The following is a 19,284-nucleotide window of genomic DNA, read 5'->3' on the forward strand; positions in this document are numbered from 1 at the left end:
ACCTGGTTGAAAGGTAAAAATGGGTTGTACTAGGCCTAGTTGACTTGGCTATACAGTCTTTTGTCAACTCTGAAGGAGAAACCAAGGAGGAGGGGTAGTTATCATTCTTGAGTATTTCCTGTTTCGCAGATTGTCAGTGTGAACTATTGCCAGCATTGGTTGTCTCCCTCATTTATTTATTTATTTATTTATTTATTTATTTATTTATTTATTTAATCACATTTCTAGACCGCCCTCCCCGTCAGACGGGCTCAGGGTGGTTTAACAACAGCTTAAAAAAGTAAAAACATTATAAAAACATTAAAACATCATATCAAAACAATTAAAATTGGCGGGTATAAAATATTAAAATACAGCATTGTCCTGCATGGGTGGTGGAAGGTCTTCAGTGGTATGGCCATCAAAACTTGAGGGAAGCTGACAAGTGTCCAACCTGTGCCTTTTGTCACTTGTAGTTCTGCTCTTAGAAAGACAGCGCTGATATGGCTTCTAGTACCTCTATATCAGTGACCAAAGTTTGGGCAATAAGAAGGAGGAACTTGATCTACAAATGCAGATGGAATTATATGACTTAGTAGGCATTACAGAAATTTGGTGAGATGATTCCCTTGATTGGAATGCAGTAGTGGATGGGTATGAGTTATTCAAGAAGAACACGAAGCATTGTAGATGAGGTGGAGTGGCACCTATATGTGAGGAAAGGACTTGATTGTCAGGAAATACTGGAGCAGGACAGTGACAACCCAGTGGAAAGTGTCTGGGTGAAGATAAGGGAGGGAAGGATGAGCAGTATTGTGGCTGAGGTCTGTTACAGACCACCTCACCAAGGAGATGAAGTGGATTCTGCCCTTCGTGAGCAACTTAATAGGATATTCAAGAAATGCAGCCATATAGTTATGGGAGACTTCAACTTCCCTGATGTGTGCTGGGAAACTCTGCTACATGTCCAAAGTCACACAACTACATGATTTGCCTGGCCAACGATTTCCTTTCTCAGGGAATATTTTTTATCTTATTAATAAGATTAAAAGCCCAATAAAAAGAGCAGAGAAATAGAAGAAAAAAATAAAGAAAAAAGAATACAAAGAGAGAAAAAGAACAAAGATTGAAAATAACAGAAAAATAATACATTTCATTTTTCATTTTTCTCCACATCACCTATCGTTTTTTAACAAATTATACTTTTAGTTTTAATATCTCCAAAATTTACCTTTTTCAATACTGCCCCCTTCTATTTATTTTTCCCAAATTTATCTTCTTAGAAATCAAAACCATAAATTATCAGTTCGTTTTTCCTCGTCTCACGCAGAAAGTCAATAAGGGGTTTCGAGTTAACCATAAAGGTAGACAATGTTTTATCTCTGATTAGGATGGTAAGTTTAGCCATCTCCACTAACGCTGTCATTTTCACTGTTCATCAACACTGTACTTTTCCATTTTTGTGCATAGAAAAGCCTAGCCACCGTAGTCATATATAGAAATAAGATACTATGTTTATTTTCCAACTGTTTATCCATTAGTCCCAACAAAAAGGCTTCTGATTTAAATTGTATATTGATCTTCAACATTTTTTGCATTATCATATGAATTTGTGACCAGTGTTCCCTCTAAGTGGTGCAGTGTTGTGAGGCAGAAATCTACTTTGTGAGCAGCAACTTGATTAAAGTTTTGAGCATGCCTTTTCCAAAACCAGAATCCCTTTGATTAAAAGACTTTTGAATTAGATTGTCTGGGACATGGATATTGGGTTCTATCAATATGCTGATGACACCCACTTACGCATATCTTTAAATAAGTTTCCTAGACTGTAATCTCCGCATTGAGCCACTGCATGGTAACTGTGGCCAAGAGACAGAGGCAAAACAAGGGGAAACTGAATCCAGACAAGGCAAAGGTGATGTTGGTTAGAGAGGTTGATATATTGGAGGAGGCTGCATTTACCTCCATTGAATAGGAGTGGATCTGTTTTGACATACACCATACTTCTGAGTTTTATTAGCTTCTAGTCATTCGATGAAAATTCGTATCTGTATAAATTTATATGCATGTCAGATAATATATACATATCTTTTAAACAAATCTAATAGAATCACTTTTGGATCTAAAAGAATGTAACTTCCTAGCATCTTATTAATGAATTGAACTATATACTGTCAGAAATACAGACATGCATTTTCACCAGAAGGCTAAGATCTAATAAAACTCACAGACATTTGGAGTATGTCAAAACAGATCCATCCCCATTCAATGCAGGTTAATGTAATCTCCTCCAATCTTATCACCCTCTTTAACCATATATTAAAGAGTGCATCTGTAATATATGGAATCACTGCCACACAATGTAGCAACTGCTAGAGGGTATTAGGGACTTTGAAAATGATTAGAGAAATGTGTGGATGAAAAGTCTATTCACAGTGACTTTAGCATAAGAGTTAACTGGATACTGCATGTTTAGGGACAGTATACCACCTGAGCCCAGACCAGGACAGCCCAGGCTAGCCTGATCTTAGATCTCAGAAGCTAAGTACGTGGCCCCTCCAGGGTTGCTTCGCAGAGGCAGGCAATACCAAACCACATCTGCACATCTCTTGCCTTAAAAACCTTGCAGAGTTGCTATTTATTTTATTTTGTTTGCACTATTTATAGTCAGCCTTTCTCACTGAGGCTCAAGGCACATTTCACAGTGTAAGTCAATACAATCAATAGAATGGAGCATTCAATAAACAATACAATAGGGAATGGGTTGCAGAAATTTGAAAACAACCAGAAGTTGGATACAGTGCTGAAAGTGTTAAGAAACGAGAACCTGATTTCCCTAACGTTTGTACCAGGGTAACAATGTGGGGCAGACTTGATACAGGGGGGACAGGGGGGAATACAGCTTGAGTTTCAGGAGCTGGAAGCAGAAGCTGAAAACAGACACCCTCAAGCCCCCCTCCAGGCGCTAGCTCCCAAATCTTCAGAAATTTCCCAACCTTACCTGGAGCTGGCAACCCTAGATGAGTGCAAACCACATGAGCCAGCTGAGGACAGCGTGTGCCATATAGCTGGCCACCTGCACTCGCCCACCCACTGCTGCCACCTCTTCTGGCTCCCAGCACCGTGGTGGAGAGGCTCCTCAGCCTAATATAATATGATTTTTGAAGTCTACGTTGACCTTGACTTTATCATACCACAAATAAGCTTGCCATCCAAATCTCAGGCCATGACATTCCAATGTCAAGAGCCTCTCATTTCTCAGAAGCATCCATTCTTTCATCCACATCAAACATGTGGCAGCATAATACACCTTCAAATCCAGTATACCTAGGCCGCCTCTCTCCTTCGCATCTTATAAAATTTTATATTTGACTCTTAGTTTTTTTCCTTGCCATATAAATGTAGAAATATCCTTTTGCCACTGTTTAAATGGTACATCTGAAGTTAACACAGGTATTGTCTGGAAGAGGAATAACATCCTAGGTAAAACATTAATAACTGATATTCTCCCCAACAAGGACAATTGTACTCTATCCCATCTTAACATGTTTTTTAATTTCTTTCCATGTCTTAACATAATTATTTTGAAATAGCATACAGTTCATCCCTGTCAGTGTGATACCTAAATATTTTTTTTTGAAACATCAACCTTAAAACCAGTTATTTTCATCATTCCTCGTTTTTAGTATCCATATTTTTCGTTAACATTTTTGTTTTCTGTTCATTTATTTTGAAACCTGCCAGAGTACCAAACTCTGTCAACTTCTCCATCAATATTTCCATTCCCTCTAATGGGTCTTCCAAGATTAAAATGAAATAATCTGCAAAGGCTCTTAATTTGTATGACTCTTTTTTAATTTTTACGTTTCTAATCCTTTCCTCCTGTCTAATGTCTCTATTCAAAACCTCCAACACCAAAATGAAAAGTAACGATGACAACAGACATGAATCTCACATGGTTTAGTTAATTCTCCATTAATAATAATTTTAGCATTCTGTGAAGTGTAGGTTGATTTCACCCATTTTATAAAATTCTCCCCAAAATTCATCTTTTCTAAAATTTCAAACAGGAAAATCCAGTTCAAATTGTCAAAGGCCTTCTCAGCATCCAGGAAAATTAGAGCTGCTTGTTTTTCATTGTGTTTATCCAAACATTGTTTTTCAACTGTCTTTTGGGTAAGAAACCATTTTGAGCTTCATGAATAAAGTCTTTGAGAACATACGTCTTTCTGCTAAGATGATGGTAGTTCGTAGTCATTATTCAGCAATAATATAGGTTTGTAGTTTTTTGTTAGAGTCAAATTTTGCCCTTCTTTGAGTATCAGTATAATGTTAGCATCTTTCCAAGTCTCTGGCATCTTTCCTCCCAATAAAATTGAATTCATTGTATTTTGCAAGGGTACTAAGATCTCATCTTCAAAACATTTATAATATCGATCAAATAGTCCATCCGGACCTGGTGACTTACCAGTTTTCATCTTTTTAATTGCTTCCACCACTTCTTGAATCATTATTGGGCTGTTCATCACATGTTGTTGTTCCATAATTTTAGGTAGCTTCTGTTTTGTTAAATAATCATTCAGTTTCTTTAAAGAAATATCCTGTCCTCTATACAAGTTTGAATAATACTTAAAAAGGGTCTTTTGGATGGCCCCATTTTCTATTAGCATAGTATTCCCATCTTGCAATTTTAAGATAATTTTTCTCTCTCTTCTTTTCTCAGTCAACCACTTTCCCAGTTTATTAGCAAATTCGAAATTTCTGTTTAACCTAATTCCGTTTTTTCTCTCAATCCCTTACTGTTAACATTGATAGCTGTTGTTGCAAGCATTTTATCTCTTGTTGCACCTTAACATTCCTTGGCACAGTTTTTAATTATTCCTCCTTTTTAAAAATTTCTTGCAGAATACCTTGCATTTTTCCTGCTTTCCCCCCTTTAATTCTGAATTATGACATATGAAGTAGCCTCTTATAAATGCTTTGCTTACATCCTAAACCATTGTCAATTCTGTACCCTTCTTCAAATTTAATCCAAAAAATTCTTTCAGCCTTTTTAAAACAGACCTCTACAATTGCCTCTTTCTGTAGTAAAGATTCATTTAGTTGCCACTTGCCACCTAAATGTATTAGATTTGGTTCTATAAATTACGTTTATAGGATTATGATCTGAAAAGGACTTGGCAATATCTCCACTTTAAAAATTCTGGTTTCCAAATTTTTCGATACCCAGACTATATCTATACATGACAAAGATTTATGTGTCTCAGAATAGAATGTATATTCTCTTGAGTCCCCTTTTTTTTTGCTCCAAACATCCACCAAACCCCTATTACCAATCATGTCAAAACAAACCTTTGGTAATTTGCCTTGAGTATCTTTTATGTTTTCTCAGAGTACTTATTTATTTGGTGCATAGATTCCCACTAACAAAATTTTGTTCCCATTTAATGTCACCTCCATCCCTACAAATCTACCATAATTTGTCAGATATTACAAGTTCTGGTTTCAATGCTGGTTTTAGATACGATACCACCCCATTTTTCTTTTTATTATCTGAAGAGAGAAATTTTTCTCCCAACATTTTGTAATCCAAATACTTGATGTCTTTTTTTCTGATATGAGTTTCCTGTAAGCAAATGATATCAGCTCTAAATTTTTTCAAATAATGACATATTTTCCGTTGTTTTCAAGGAGCATTCGCCCCATTTATATTCCATGTTATGCATTTGTAATCCATACTTGGGTTTCATTATCAGAGTCCACATCTTCTTGTTCTTCCTCATCTTTCTGTTCCAATAAGGGCTGTTGTGGATATTCTGAAAACTTCTAAATCTTTCTTATATCTTTCAAAACAATCTCTTGCTTTTGGAACCGAATTCAACCTGAGTCTGTTGTTTGAAAGTAAAAATTGCTCCTTCCAACTTATTCCATCCAAATGGGATTTTCTTCTGTTTTAGTTTTTCAGTTAAAAATGCATAGTCTCTTAGTTTCCTCAAAATTCTGAGTGGTATCTCCTTTAAAATAATAACTCCAGCTTCCTGTATTCTTAATTTCTTATAATGTTGTTGTAGAACTTGATCTCTTTATCGACTTTTTGACAAAATACACTATATCTTTTGGTAGCTTGTTCTGTGTCTCATACCTGGTGGAGACTGTGTATACTTTACCCAGTTCCATGTCAACTCTTGGAATGTCCCACTGGAGAAATTCTGCCAAGACCTCTATTACCCTATGTTGAATATCTTTATTTTGTGTCTCCCACTCCTCATAGTCTCAGAGCATGTCTCCCTTAGTTCCAATAAGGTTAAGTTATCTTGATGTTTTTCCAACTCTCTATCAAACACTACTGTTCTGCTGTCCAGATTCTCCACTTAATTGTTCAAGTTCTTTACCTCCTCAGATTTTTTAACAGCACCTTCAATATTTTTAATTTGCTCAGTTAAATCTGTTTTAAATTTCATAAAATTGTCTTCCATTCTCTTTTCAAATAAACATTTTATCACCTAATTGATCAAAAAGTTTTTGCATCACATCTGTGGGTGGAGGAGTGTTTGTAGAGGTAGCTCATTTTCTTGTACCTTGAGACATTTTCCACTAGGTGGCTGTTTCTCTATGAATAATCTGTGAAGCCTTTTTACAGGTAGTGTTGTTTACTAGCAACTTTGTTTACATTCCAGTCCTGAGTTTCAAGGGCATTGTTTCAACCTTAGGTTCTTCTGTGCAGTTTTATTTTAACCAGTCTAGCTAAAACACCTTACCCCAATACAAATCCACAAATTACAGAGAAAAATAAACAATAAGCTTTTTGGTTCCCCTTAGTCTGTTTAATCTTTCCTTCTCATATGTAGTTTAAGAGCTTTCTGCTAATGATATATCATTAATCTTCTTATCTCAGTTAAAAGGCAAGAAAAAAAAAGAGAAAGTCCAGGAAAGCAGATTATTATGGAACCACATAGTAAATAATTGTGCTGTAGAGATAGTTAATTCTTTGGAGTCCTCAGATTTAAGACTTGAGGGCAGGCTTGCCCTTGAACTCAAATCGTAGCTGTGAGTAATGTTTTCTCCCAGTCTTCAGATGCCCCAATTTCCAGCCACCACCCAGGACAAACCTGGGCAGTAAGAGCTTCAGCAGAGCTGTCAAATGGAGCACAAGTGGGTAAACTCACAATCCCTCCTTATCTAGAGTGATTTGTCAGCTGGAGTTGCATCTCCAGCTGTTAATCAAAGCTACATTGTCTCTCCCAGCACAGAAAGCTTCAGGCAGCCATTCCCTCCCACCATGTGATCGATGATTTCCTTTTTCAAATGGTGGAAGAAGCTACCATGGTCTCAGCCATACAGGACTTGATATTTACCTACAAGAAAGAGTTGGTTGATGGGATAAAGGGGATGGGAAACTTAGGGATTAGTGATCACGTCTTCCTGGAATTCCTTTTGCTGTAACGTACCAAGGGAGTTTGTAGCCAAACAAGCAGGTTAGGTTTTAGTAAGTCAAACTTGAATAAACTTAGAGACAGGATAATTTCATGGACAAGAGTCCTGGAAGATAAACGAGTGAGTGAAGGGTGGATCTCCTAAAAGAAGAGGTCTTGAAGGCTCAAGCTGTCACCATATCAGCAGAACACCATACCAGAAGGAAATGTGGATGAACAGATAGCTCTGTGATAAACTAAGACGGGGAAAGGAGATGTTCAAGAAGTGGAAGGAAGGAAATGCATCCAAAAAACAGTACCTAGGAGTAGCTGGGCACTGTAGGGAAGCCAATAGAGAAGCCAAAGCTTAGAATGAGCTGAGACTGGCCAGGAGGACTCACCACAATGAAAAGATGTTCTTTTGATACATGAGGAGGAAGGTGAAGGGGGTGATGTCCCCATTGCTGTACCAAGGGAGTTTGTAGCCAAACAAGCAGGTTAGGTTTTAGTAAGTCAAACTTGAATAAACTTAGAGACAGGATAATTTCATGGACAAGAGTCCTGGAAGATAAACGAGTGAGTGAAGGGTGGATCTCCTAAAAGAAGAGGTCTTGAAGGCTCAAGCTGTCACCATATCAGCAGAACACCATACCAGAAGGAAATGTGGATGAACAGATAGCTCTGTGATAAACTAAGACGGGGAAAGGAGATGTTCAAGAAGTGGAAGGAAGGAAATGCATCCAAAAAACAGTACCTAGGAGTAGCTGGGCACTGTAGGGAAGCCAATAGAGAAGCCAAAGCTTAGAATGAGCTGAGACTGGCCAGGAGGACTCACCACAATGAAAAGATGTTCTTTTGATACATGAGGAGGAAGGTGAAGGGGGTGATGTCCCCATTGCTGGGTGAAAATGGAGAAATTGTGATGGAGGACAGAGAGAAGGCAAAAAGGCTTGATACCTACTTTGCCTCAGTTTTCTCCCTGAAGGAGAGAACAGGCCCACCTAGAGATGGTGGTAGGCAAAGCATGGCTTTGGGGCTGCTGGTTGACATGGGCAGAGAAGTTGTGGAGAATCACCTTGTTGCACTGGATGTGTACAAATCCCCTGGGTCAGACGGGGTGTACCCAAGAGTACTTAAAGAACTTTTGAAAGAGTTTGCAGATGTTTTGTTAATCATCTTTGTTACCAGAACTGCTCTTTATTATAATGGGGAATTAGCTGTAGCAGTCTGTAACTTAAAATTAGCGCGGATCTTAACCTATGTCTACGGAGGTCCCGATCCCAGACACTCTAGTGAAAAAGAGGCAGACTACAAATAGGTTCCAAACACGTGTATTTAGTGTGGCGTAAGCCTAAACTTGCACAAGCATACGAAGAACACACAAGATCTAAGAAATACAGAGTAGGAAATACAGAGACGTTCGCATTAGCTGGTTCCCAACGATGGTGGGGAATACTCACTTATCCTGAAGCGAAGCAGAGACACGACAGCGAGGGTGGCCCAATGCCAGCACTGGGACCACAGACGGACAGCGAGGGGTTCTGGATAGGATGGCACGAGCACCGTGTGGTCTGAGAGACCAGCTTAAATACCCCAAAACGTACCCTGGGGCTGGTGCTGTACTTGGTGGTTCTCACAGATTAAAACAAAGGGTCTAATGGGTCACTGAATGGCTTGGATGGGCCACTTTAGTAATCAGATTGTGATAAGTGACACCTCAGGAAGAGGGGACAAAAGAGGGAGGGGGAAATCCAAGTGGGCTGAATGGATGTTCCAGCGGACAGGGCTTGTCCTGATGTCATCAGCTCTGGAATGCGGAGGTTTCTTTGAGATGCATTCTCTAAGTGCTTGGGATGGTCGGCACTTAGTTCTTCTCCGGGGCGGCTCCTAAGATATGCAGAGCGGGGCGAGGGTCTCTCGCTGCGGACGTGGTGTGGCCGCTTCGCCGAAATGGCTTCTCAAAGTAGTCTTTTCCTCTGGGTCTTCTGGCTGTCTGAGAACATGGATGCCGGCGGGGCATAGCTGAGGCTGGTTTGCAGGCTGCCTGGTAGCGAGGGCAAGCTCTGGGACCGGCCCGCGGGAGGCTCCAGGCGGGAACTGACCAGGGAGCGCCTAGCCAGGCTCGCTGGAGGTTTCCCCGGCTGGCGCCCGGCTGCTAGCAGCGGCTTGGGCCCATATGAGGCAGGCTTCCATGGAGGCAGGGGGAACAACACTTAAAACACAGTCCAAAGCAGGGAACAGGCACGGTCCGTGGCAGATGGCAATGCAGGCACGGGACTCACTTGTAACACAGTCCAAACATACACTGGGAAATCCAGATACAGGTCAGGGCAGGGTTGCCCAGAAAAAGAGTCCTCTGTGCAGTTATCCAAACATGGAGTCAGTAAACTACACAGTTCATAGCAGCAGTAAGGCAATTGACACGCAGGCAGGAAACTGACACGTGTATCAGAGCACACACGTGCAAAGCAATCTTCGGTGTAGCAGTAAAACAGTAATGCAGGAAACTTTAACACAGTTCATGGCAGGCCTTAAAGCATGAGAGGGGGCCTACTTGGCAACATCTTCCAGGCTTCTTAGAGGACAAGTGATGTGCTGGAAGACTGGAGGAGTGCAAATATCCTAATCTTCAAGGAAGGAAAAAAGGACAATCAGCCTGACCTCTGCCCCAGGGAAGATACTGGAACGGATATTAAAGACATCATTCTACAAGCATCTGATAGACAACATGATAATGTAGGGTAGTCCACATGGATTTGTCCCCAACGGGTCCTGCCAGACCAACCTCATTTCCTTCTATGATCAAGTGACAGGCTTATTGGATTGCAGGAATGTTGTTGCTGTATTTTATCTGGATTTCGGTTAAACTTTTGACAAGGTTCCTCATGATGTCCTGATGGGTAGACTGGTGGACTGTGGACTGAACTCCAGGATGGTAAGATCGATAGGGAACTGACTGGACAACCATACCCAAGAGTAGTTGTCAATGGATGTCTGACTGGAGGGAGGTGTCCAGTGGAGTGCCATAGGACTTAGTTCTGGGCCCAACGCTTTTCAATATTTTTATAAATGATCTGAACGAAGGTGTGAAGGGATTGCTCATTAAATTTGCAGATGATAACAAAGTGGGAAGAGTAGCAAATGTCCTTAAAGATAGGGAAAGAATTCAATGAGATCTCAACACACTGGAAAAGTGGGCAGTTTTGAATAAGATACAATTTAACATGGATAAGTGCCAGGTTCTCCACCTGGCTAACAAAAATGCAAAGCATGCAATACTGGATGAGGGATATATGTCTGGATAGTAGTGTGTGTGAACAAGTCTTGGAATTTGGTTGAATGAGAAGCTAAATATGAGCAGTCAGTGTAATGCAGCAGCAAAAAAGGCAAACATAATCTTGGTGTGTATTAACAAAGACATACTATCCAAATTCTAACTTGTCACTGTTCCACAATTTACAGCATTGGTCAGTCCCACCTGGAGTATTGTGTGCAGTTAGGGAGGTCTCACTTCAAAAAGGATGAAGACAAATTAGAACGAATACAGAAGAGAGCAACCAGGATGATCAGGGGCCTGGAGACCAAGCCACACGAGGCAAGACTGAGGAACCTGGAAATATTCAGTTAGAAAAAGAGGAGGTTGTGGGGAGACCTGATTGCTCTCTTCAAGTATCTAAAAGACTGTCATTTAGTGGAGGGAAGGGAGGTTTTCCTTTTGGCAACAAAGATAGGACTTGAAACAATAGGAAGGAAGGAAGCGGATGGATATTCTTCACATTAAAAGTAATCCAGCACTGGAATTGGCTGCCTAGGGATGTCATAGGTTCCTCCTTATTTGCAGTCTTCAAGCAGTGGCTCGACTAATTCTTGTTGGGGATGCTTTAAGCTGTTCCTGCATTGTGTAGGGGGTTGGATTAGACGGTTTGTATGGCCCCTTCCAACTCTATGATTCTATGATTCTTTGAGGTAAAAACAATAAAATACAGTCACTGAATTAATGTTGATGGTGGTGGAAAAAGCTGTCAAGTCATAGCTGACTTATGGAAACTTGGGCTGGAGTTTTCAAGGCAACAGACTAACAGGTGGTTTGCCATTGCCTTCCTCTTCCACCCTGGTCTTTGTTTGAGGTCTCCCATCCAATTACTAATCAAGGCTGACCCTGCTTAGCTTCCCAGATCTGATGAAATTGGACTTGTCTGGGCTATCCAATTCAGGGTAAATTAATATTACTGTGCATTTATTTTGCTATTAATTACAATAATTACAAAAATGGTATGCTTCCTAATTACAGTAATTAATACGAAAGTGAAATAAATTCCTTACCTAGACAGCATATAATGAAAGAAGCCCATGATTTTCTTTTGTTCAGAAGCTTTTGTTTCTGCCTGTGCTATATTTTCCTAATAACATACAAAGCTATGTTCCTTAAGGCGAGGGGGGAGAGGGTTTTTTTTAATTTTCTTGATTGATTGCAAACTGTAATCAATAAGGTTACATACGTGTGTGAGGCAATCCAATCCAGAAGCATATGGGGTGGGAGTTTGAATCGGATGTAAATTGGTTTCACAAACCGCATCTTGCCCATATGGCACCACCACCTGCACCCAATGGTCATCCGTCGCTGGACGGAGCCTCAAAGGCTGATTGGTGAGATGCACTCTCAAGGGCAGATAGGTGAGACAAAATATTGTTAATAACAGCTGCACTGGATGCAGCCCCCGCTGGCCTCTTTCTTTTGGCCCCTGATTAGGGTTGTGAATATCCTGGGCCTTCTCCAGTGCTGCAATCCATCAAGCAATTCTAGAGGGGCCAGAGCCCTACTTGAGAGGAATTGTATGACCCCAGTCCAAAGTCCTAATATCAGAATACGTGCTAATCTTAACCTCTATACCAAACTGACCCTCAAGAAGGCAAAACCTGGCAGAAAGCCCTCTTAATGGCAGGCAAAATTAGGCTAGAAAGCCAGCCCACATAATGGCAAGAAAGTCAGCCTCCCTAATGGGAGGCGAAATTAGGCAAGGAAGCCCTCTTAATGACAAGCAAAATTAGTCAAGAAGGCCCTCCTGAGCCATCTTAATGGCAGGCGATATTAGGCCAGCACACCCTCTTTATAGCTGGCAAAACTAGGCAAAAAAGCCTTACTAATGATAAGCCAAATTAGGCAAGAAAGCCCACCCAATGGTAGAGAGAACCCCCATTTACAGGCAGAGAATAAGAGGGGGACACAGCAGCAACTGGGCCCCCCAATGGTAGAGAAGGCGGTGCCATTGTTTTTAAATGGCTGAATTTGTCTCTGAAGTGGATAGTACCTGTGGCCTCTATAACAGCTACTTTGGCTCTGAAGTACAGAAACTAGTACTATGATGTCTGTCTCTCCACAAGCTCTAAGATCCCTTTTATAGATCTGACCAGGAGCTGTGAGATGAAGATTCCCAACTGAAAAGTAAAATATTTCCAGAGTTCAAAAGTATTTGCACAAGGGATTATTCATTCTAATAATTCTGATAATCTTTATTTGGTTTTCTCAATACAATCATCATAAAATAGCTTAGATATGCTGTCATCTAAATGCTTATATCCAGATATGAAAATATCTCAGAGTAGTGTGTCTGAAATAAAAGAGAGAGAGAAATCTAAACCAAAATTAGATAAAAGACACTGACCTTCTGAAAAATATAATTATTTTAAAAGAATTTCAAAGCTCTCTTTGACATGCAGTACTAATTATGTGATTCTTTGTATCTTGGCCAATGTCTTGTATAATGTTGAAATGTAAATGGAAAATGAAATGTAAAAGTTAAAGGCTGCTTTTGTATTACTTTAAGCACAAATGTAGCTTGTTGCTGTGCTCATGCACTCCCTTCATTGCTTTCCGTCCTTCCCTTGCGCACAGTGCTTGGTTGAAGACTTCAGTTAACTCTGATTTACCATTATATCTAAATAAAAGTGCCTGAGCAATTGAGCTTGTTTCTTCTCCTCAAATCGACAGGGCTGGTGCCACCATTGAGGCAGTGAGGCAGGGGGCGCCGGGGGTGGAGGTACGCGGCACAGAGCTGGTGTGCCTGGCCCACAGCTGCTGCTGCAGCTGGCCAGCCCCGTGCCGCCGCTGCCATAGCCGCCAGACACCCCCATCTGGGCGCAGCAGCCACGGGCCAGGCATGGTAGCCGGCCATGGTGGCGTGCGGAGCATGGGCAGCCTTCTCGCGCTGCCCCAGCCACCCTCTGGCCAATGGGCCCGGCTTTGCTGCGTGATGATGTCATCACATGATGACATCATCATGCAGTCCGGGGGGGGGTGCACGCGCTGTGCACGCACACACAACAGGGTGGCCACAGGCGCTAGAAACCCTGGCGCCAGTGGTACAAATCAGCAATCTAAGCTCTTGGTTAATTCCAATTTAGAATTCTGATATGTGGGGAGGAAATAAACTCTGGTTTGTCCAGGTGCTGATATCTTCGTAAATTGGAATTTGATTCAGTTATTCCCAAAACAGGAAGTCTTTATCACTTTTTGTGCACAAGTGAAGGAGCAACAAAAACGGAACAATGGACTGCATGAGCATGCCAAAAAAGTCAGATTTGTTCCTATCATGCAGAAGCAGAGGTTTCTTTTAGCATCTTATTTCAGCCATAGTTGATGTACATTTATCCATTTTTAATTGTGTTCAGCGTTCATAGCTTAGAAATTTGTATTTTCTCAACTGACTTATCTTATATTCAACTTTATGAAAACTCCTAGGCTTATGGGTCCCTCTTAAAGTTAAAGGTTCATTTTTCTCACTACGAAGTAGGGAATTTTAAGAAATGTAAACAGCAATCTTTTATCCATCTTGACAGCAATGAAGCCATTTAAATTCCTGATGCAAATTAAATGTGATCCTAATGGTATTTCTAAACAGAAACCCTTTCAGAGAGCCAGTTTGGTGTAGTGGTTAAGAGCGTAGGACTCTTAATCTGGAGAGCCGGGTTTGATTCCCCACTCCTCCACTTGAAGCCAGCTGGGTGACCTTGGACTATTCACAGTTCTCTGGAGCTCTCTCAGCCCCACCCACCTCACAGGGTGATTATTGTTGTGGGAATAATAATGACATACTTTGTAAACCACTCTGAGTGGGCATTAAGTTGTCCTGAAGGGCGGTATATAAATTGAATGTTGTTGTTGTTATTCAGTTGCTTGACAAATCATGTTCTTTGTGTGTTTTCTTTATTTTTGTGCTTTCGATTTCTGTAACAGCTTACTAAAACATTTTCTCAATTTCATCCAATTTATATCCCAATCTAAGCATTATGTCATGAGACTTTGCATTTAATTAGCCTCTATAAACAGAAAACACTGCTAATTGGAAGTAATATTGTAATGGTTGATATTGAGACCCACAGAGTTATTTAATCTCATACATGCAGTTTGTACTACTCTGGTAAGATTTTTTTCTTCCATAAACAATGAACTACTATGCTGTAACACAAACTACAACCCCTTCTGCATGGGCCAATTATTCCACTTCAGTTCACATGCTGCAGCATTTCCCCCCATGACCATCTGCACCCAATTTGCTGCCATGAGTAGTCACTCCAGCCACTATGTGGCTTTTCCATGGAAGTTTGGGAACACTTATATCCCGACATTTTTAAAAATATCCGCTTTGTGGTTGGCTGTTTGCCTGTGCATACTCTATTTTGTTTTTTGGTGTTCTACCCTCTCCCCTCCTCCTTCCCCCTGCCATTGTGATTGGCTACTTTTGTCTATCCATCCACTCCCTCTCGTCTCCTTTCCATCCCCCTCCACTCCTTTCCATCCTTCCTGCCTCCCCTCCTTCCTCGTGTTTTTTTTTTTAATTTAAGTGTAGTGCAGGATCGATGAATCACTGTCTTGAAAGCGCACAGGAAGAAATTCCTTTTTTATTCTTTTTGCTTTAGGACAGGTGGGAATATTGTATAGGGTTTTCAAATATCTGGGTATCAGAAATAAAGATTTCAATATTGAGTTTCAGATTCTCATGGTGGAGAAGCAGATGCTTGGGGGCAACAGAGAAGAAGGCAGGAATGAAGCTTTGCCAGCTATGCATTGCTCCCCCAATGAGATTATCATTCAAAATACAAACTATTATTTTTCTTTATTTATGGGAAAGAACATTTCCTTGTTCATGTGAGTAATTCAAGTGCATGCTCAAATCACTCCCCCCCTTCCACTATTGTTTCCACTGTTTGGCTGGCCAGTAGGCGATTCTCACAACCAATTACATGTGGAGTTCCTTAAAAGGAAAAAGAGGAGGACAGGCGAATCAGCAAATCAGGATCCACTAAGGAAGGGGTGGCGGTGAGGAGAGGCTGAAATCCTGTAAATAGATTGATCCAATGCTTCAGCGATGCACTGATCCAGCTCATGCGCAAAAAAAGGGGGGGAGGGGAGAAAATGCTGGCACTGTGACACCACAAATGATGGCATCGGTGATGACAACAAGCACTCATGATCCCAACTCATTTTGGTACAGTGTGGACTAAAAACAAAAAAATGATGCCACACCAACCAAACATGAGAGGTGCAAACAACCACATACAAACCTATTCCATGCCTTCTGGCTTGACTTCAGGGAACATGAGGAGTTATGTCTCTCGTGCAGAAGGGGCTTACTTTTGAAACTTTGCTTACTGTGCTATCCTAAGTAGAGTTATATCCTTCTAAGCCTGTTGACTGCAGTGGACTTAGGTATAACTCTACTTTGTAAGTTTCAAATATGGTTTGGCAGCAGCATACAAGGGTTTCTGATTTAGGATTCACAGAACTAATTTCATGGTTCCTTGATCCTGGACATACTTCTTATATTGCATTTTTATTCACTGATTCTCAGTAGTTGTCTTTATATGTATCTTATTTATTTAATTGATTTTTCATTCATTAAATTGAGAGGTTTATTCATCCTGAGAGTTCAAAACAATTTATTGAAAGAGTTATTGGTGACACATGGGTATTTTATGTTACTAGAAAAAGTTTATGCTGCTGTTAGTTTTAATTTGTTTTAAGTGATATAACCACTTGGCTTTAACAGTATCTCTGAATTAATATATGTTGTTTGTTTTATGCTGATATAATATTTCTAATATGATATTTCTTTTATGGATTATGTTACCTACTTAGAAAACTATTAAGCTAATAATAGTTAATAAATAATAACATGACAGCACAGACACATGTAGCAACGCTAGCAGAGTTAGCAAAGGGAATGCATAAAAATTGCAAATTCCCACACACTATAGCAAATCAAGTTGTTTCACACAATTCAACCACAGGGTAGTACTTCAATAACAAAAATACTGCAGAAAAACTTGTGGATGCATAGCAGTGAAAAATTAAAGTACTCACAAATGCACTTGTCACATATCTTGCCCTGCGCAACCATTAGAGCTTATAAATAAAGACAATGATATAATAAAGAAAAAAATCAGTTCTGCTTTGAAAGATGTAATATCTAGAACCTCATGTAGCTTATTGTTAGCTATAGCTGGAAAATTTGACCACAGAGATTTTTTGCAACAATTTATGAAGTGTCTACTAGGGGTATGCACCAAGAAAATATTCATATCAGTTTTGGTTCCAGGGGTTCCAGACTAATTCCTTTCCATTATTGATTTGTTCTGGGTGGGCTGGAGCCAGCTCAGATCTCATCTGGGTCCCCCCCCCCGCCGTTTTCATGAGCTTCAGCCCATTGCACACACACAAGGCAGGTGTTAACTATGCATGTACAGTTGCACACTGTTCTTTTCAAGAGGGTTGGGGAAACGAGGCCCTGGTAGCTGCACTTAATGGCTTACAAATCACTTTAAAATCACATTTCTCACTCCAAATCATTGATTGATCCATGAGCACACACACAAAAACAGCGGGGTTCACTCATGGACCCCAATGAATGCTTGGGGATGGGAAAGGCATCAAGGCAACTGTCGGGGCTGCATGCACGCATACCATTCTTTTCGAGAGGGCGGGTGAGAAAATGAGGCTTTATTCATGCTTAATGAAGCCAAAAACACAAATTCACCCCTCCAGGTCTAAAAACCCATTGATCCAATGTGATCCACACACAACAACAATAGACCACAAAGGGTGCACACAATATTGGGAAATCAGCTGGCAAAGCAGTGGCAGCAGCCCAGTGTCCAAGAAAGGGAGTGCTCCATTGCCAACCAGCACAGAATTTTGTAAAAAAAAATCTAGCTTTGTGATAGTGGCAATAAATTACTTTTTTGTCTTGCTGTTGCTTGTTGATGTCATGTTTCCCTGTACTTTGTAGTTGCATTCACACAAAGAGGGACACACACACACACACACCAAAGATGCACAGCACCTTCCCCTCTCCCCTTCCATAGAGTCAATTGAATGGATTTTCCAAAGCCTGTGGTGGGGAGGGAGACTGCCCTCCCAATCGGCAGGGAAACTACTCAGGAAAAATGCACTCATGTGCACCATATGGATTCTCAACAGGGTTAACGCTAAGGATGGCTCAGTCTCTCCCCTTGGGATGATCGTGTGCAGACTTGCTGTTAAGGAAAAAGGAAAATAAGATGCTGCAGGCTGCTGCCCACACTGCCTGGCTGGCCTGCCTGCACCGCTGAAACAAAACATACAAACTTTTCAATGGGGGGCATTGGTACAGTCTTATTTCCTGATTTTGTTCCGCCTTTCTGGAAGCCACTTTAATGAACCAAACCAGTAATATCTGTGTGTGTTTTGGTTCATATGTTCCATTATGCACACCCTTAGGGTCCACTCAAGTTCCCAAATGTTTTTCAAAAATAAAATGTTGCTTCTATTTTGGTTTAATTATTGTTATGTTTTATGTCTGTAGGTCTGGGTAGATGCTGGAACACAGATATTTTTCTCTTATGCCATCTGCCTAGGATGTTTAACAGCCCTAGGTAGCTACAACAACTACAATAATAACTGTTACAGGTAATGTACAAATCTTTTTTCTGTTCAGGTTCTAATGCATAATTTGGATATCCATATGTATTTTAATGAAAGTACATATGAACATTTTGTTCATTGTCGATCTTCTGGTGCAGTCCTACATGGGACTGCGCATGTGCAGGCCTGCCGATAGGAGTTTCTGTAGCTTAAATTTTCTCCAGAGGGCACACGCTGCCTTCCAGTGCACAGCCACAGCTGCTTCCTGCCTAAACAGCCTATATTGGGAGGCAAGGTGCTCTCCACCCTCAGTTTCTCTTTCGCCGCCGGCTAGCAAAGACAAACTGCAGTGTTGGTAGCTTGTTCGTGTTTTGACCTGAATCTTCCCAGAATTTTTTCTTTCACCTGGAGAGAGAAAAAAAGGTTGTGAGTAATGGCTGAGAAAGCCTTGTTCAAACGTTGCTCGAAGTGCAACGTAAAAATGTCTAAGACTGTCATTTACTTTGCCTGCTGTGCTTGGGAGAACAGCACAATACTCAGGCTTGTAAGATCTGCCAGGGCTTTACTCCTAAAGCACGTGCAGAACGATCCAGCTGGCTTAGGGCTGCTTTGTGGGCGAAGGTCATGACGCCATCAGAAGGATCAAATTCCAAGACCCTGGAGGCGACTGCAAGTCAATCAGATCTGACTTCGACTCCAATCCCAGCGACTCAGGTGACATTATCGGAACCGACCTCTCGGATCCAACCTCCATCAGTCACCTGTGAGATGTCAAGCCTGTCAGATTCCAGCCGGAGCTGAAAGCGGGGATCGCAAATGGTATCACCAGCAAGATCGGAACCGGCGGGTTCTCAGGACTGACAATCGGAACCAAAGGAAACAACTTCCCCGCCGCAGGTTCAATCAGAGCCATCCAGTGTTGTGGCTCCAGTCTCTGGTGAACCGCCTAAGAAGAAAAAGTCAAAGTCAAAACATCGCTCCAAGGAGCCAGCA

The 19,284-nt window shown here is 41.0% G+C and overlaps 1 protein-coding gene across 1 annotated transcript in view; it reads left to right on the top strand.

Moving 5' to 3' along the window:
- Positions 1-19,284, top strand: part of SLC6A11 (solute carrier family 6 member 11) — a 184,891-nt gene that overhangs the window by 103,666 nt on the left and 61,941 nt on the right. Inside the window, exon 8 of the mRNA XM_054976982.1 lies at positions 18,233-18,336. Within this exon, the coding sequence (XP_054832957.1) occupies positions 18,233-18,336 (104 nt within the window). The remainder of the gene's footprint in view (positions 1-18,232; positions 18,337-19,284) is intronic.

The sequence above is a fragment of the Eublepharis macularius genome, chromosome 4 (genome assembly GCF_028583425.1).
Source record: "Eublepharis macularius isolate TG4126 chromosome 4, MPM_Emac_v1.0, whole genome shotgun sequence".
NCBI classification, from domain to species: domain Eukaryota; kingdom Metazoa; phylum Chordata; class Lepidosauria; order Squamata; family Eublepharidae; genus Eublepharis; species Eublepharis macularius.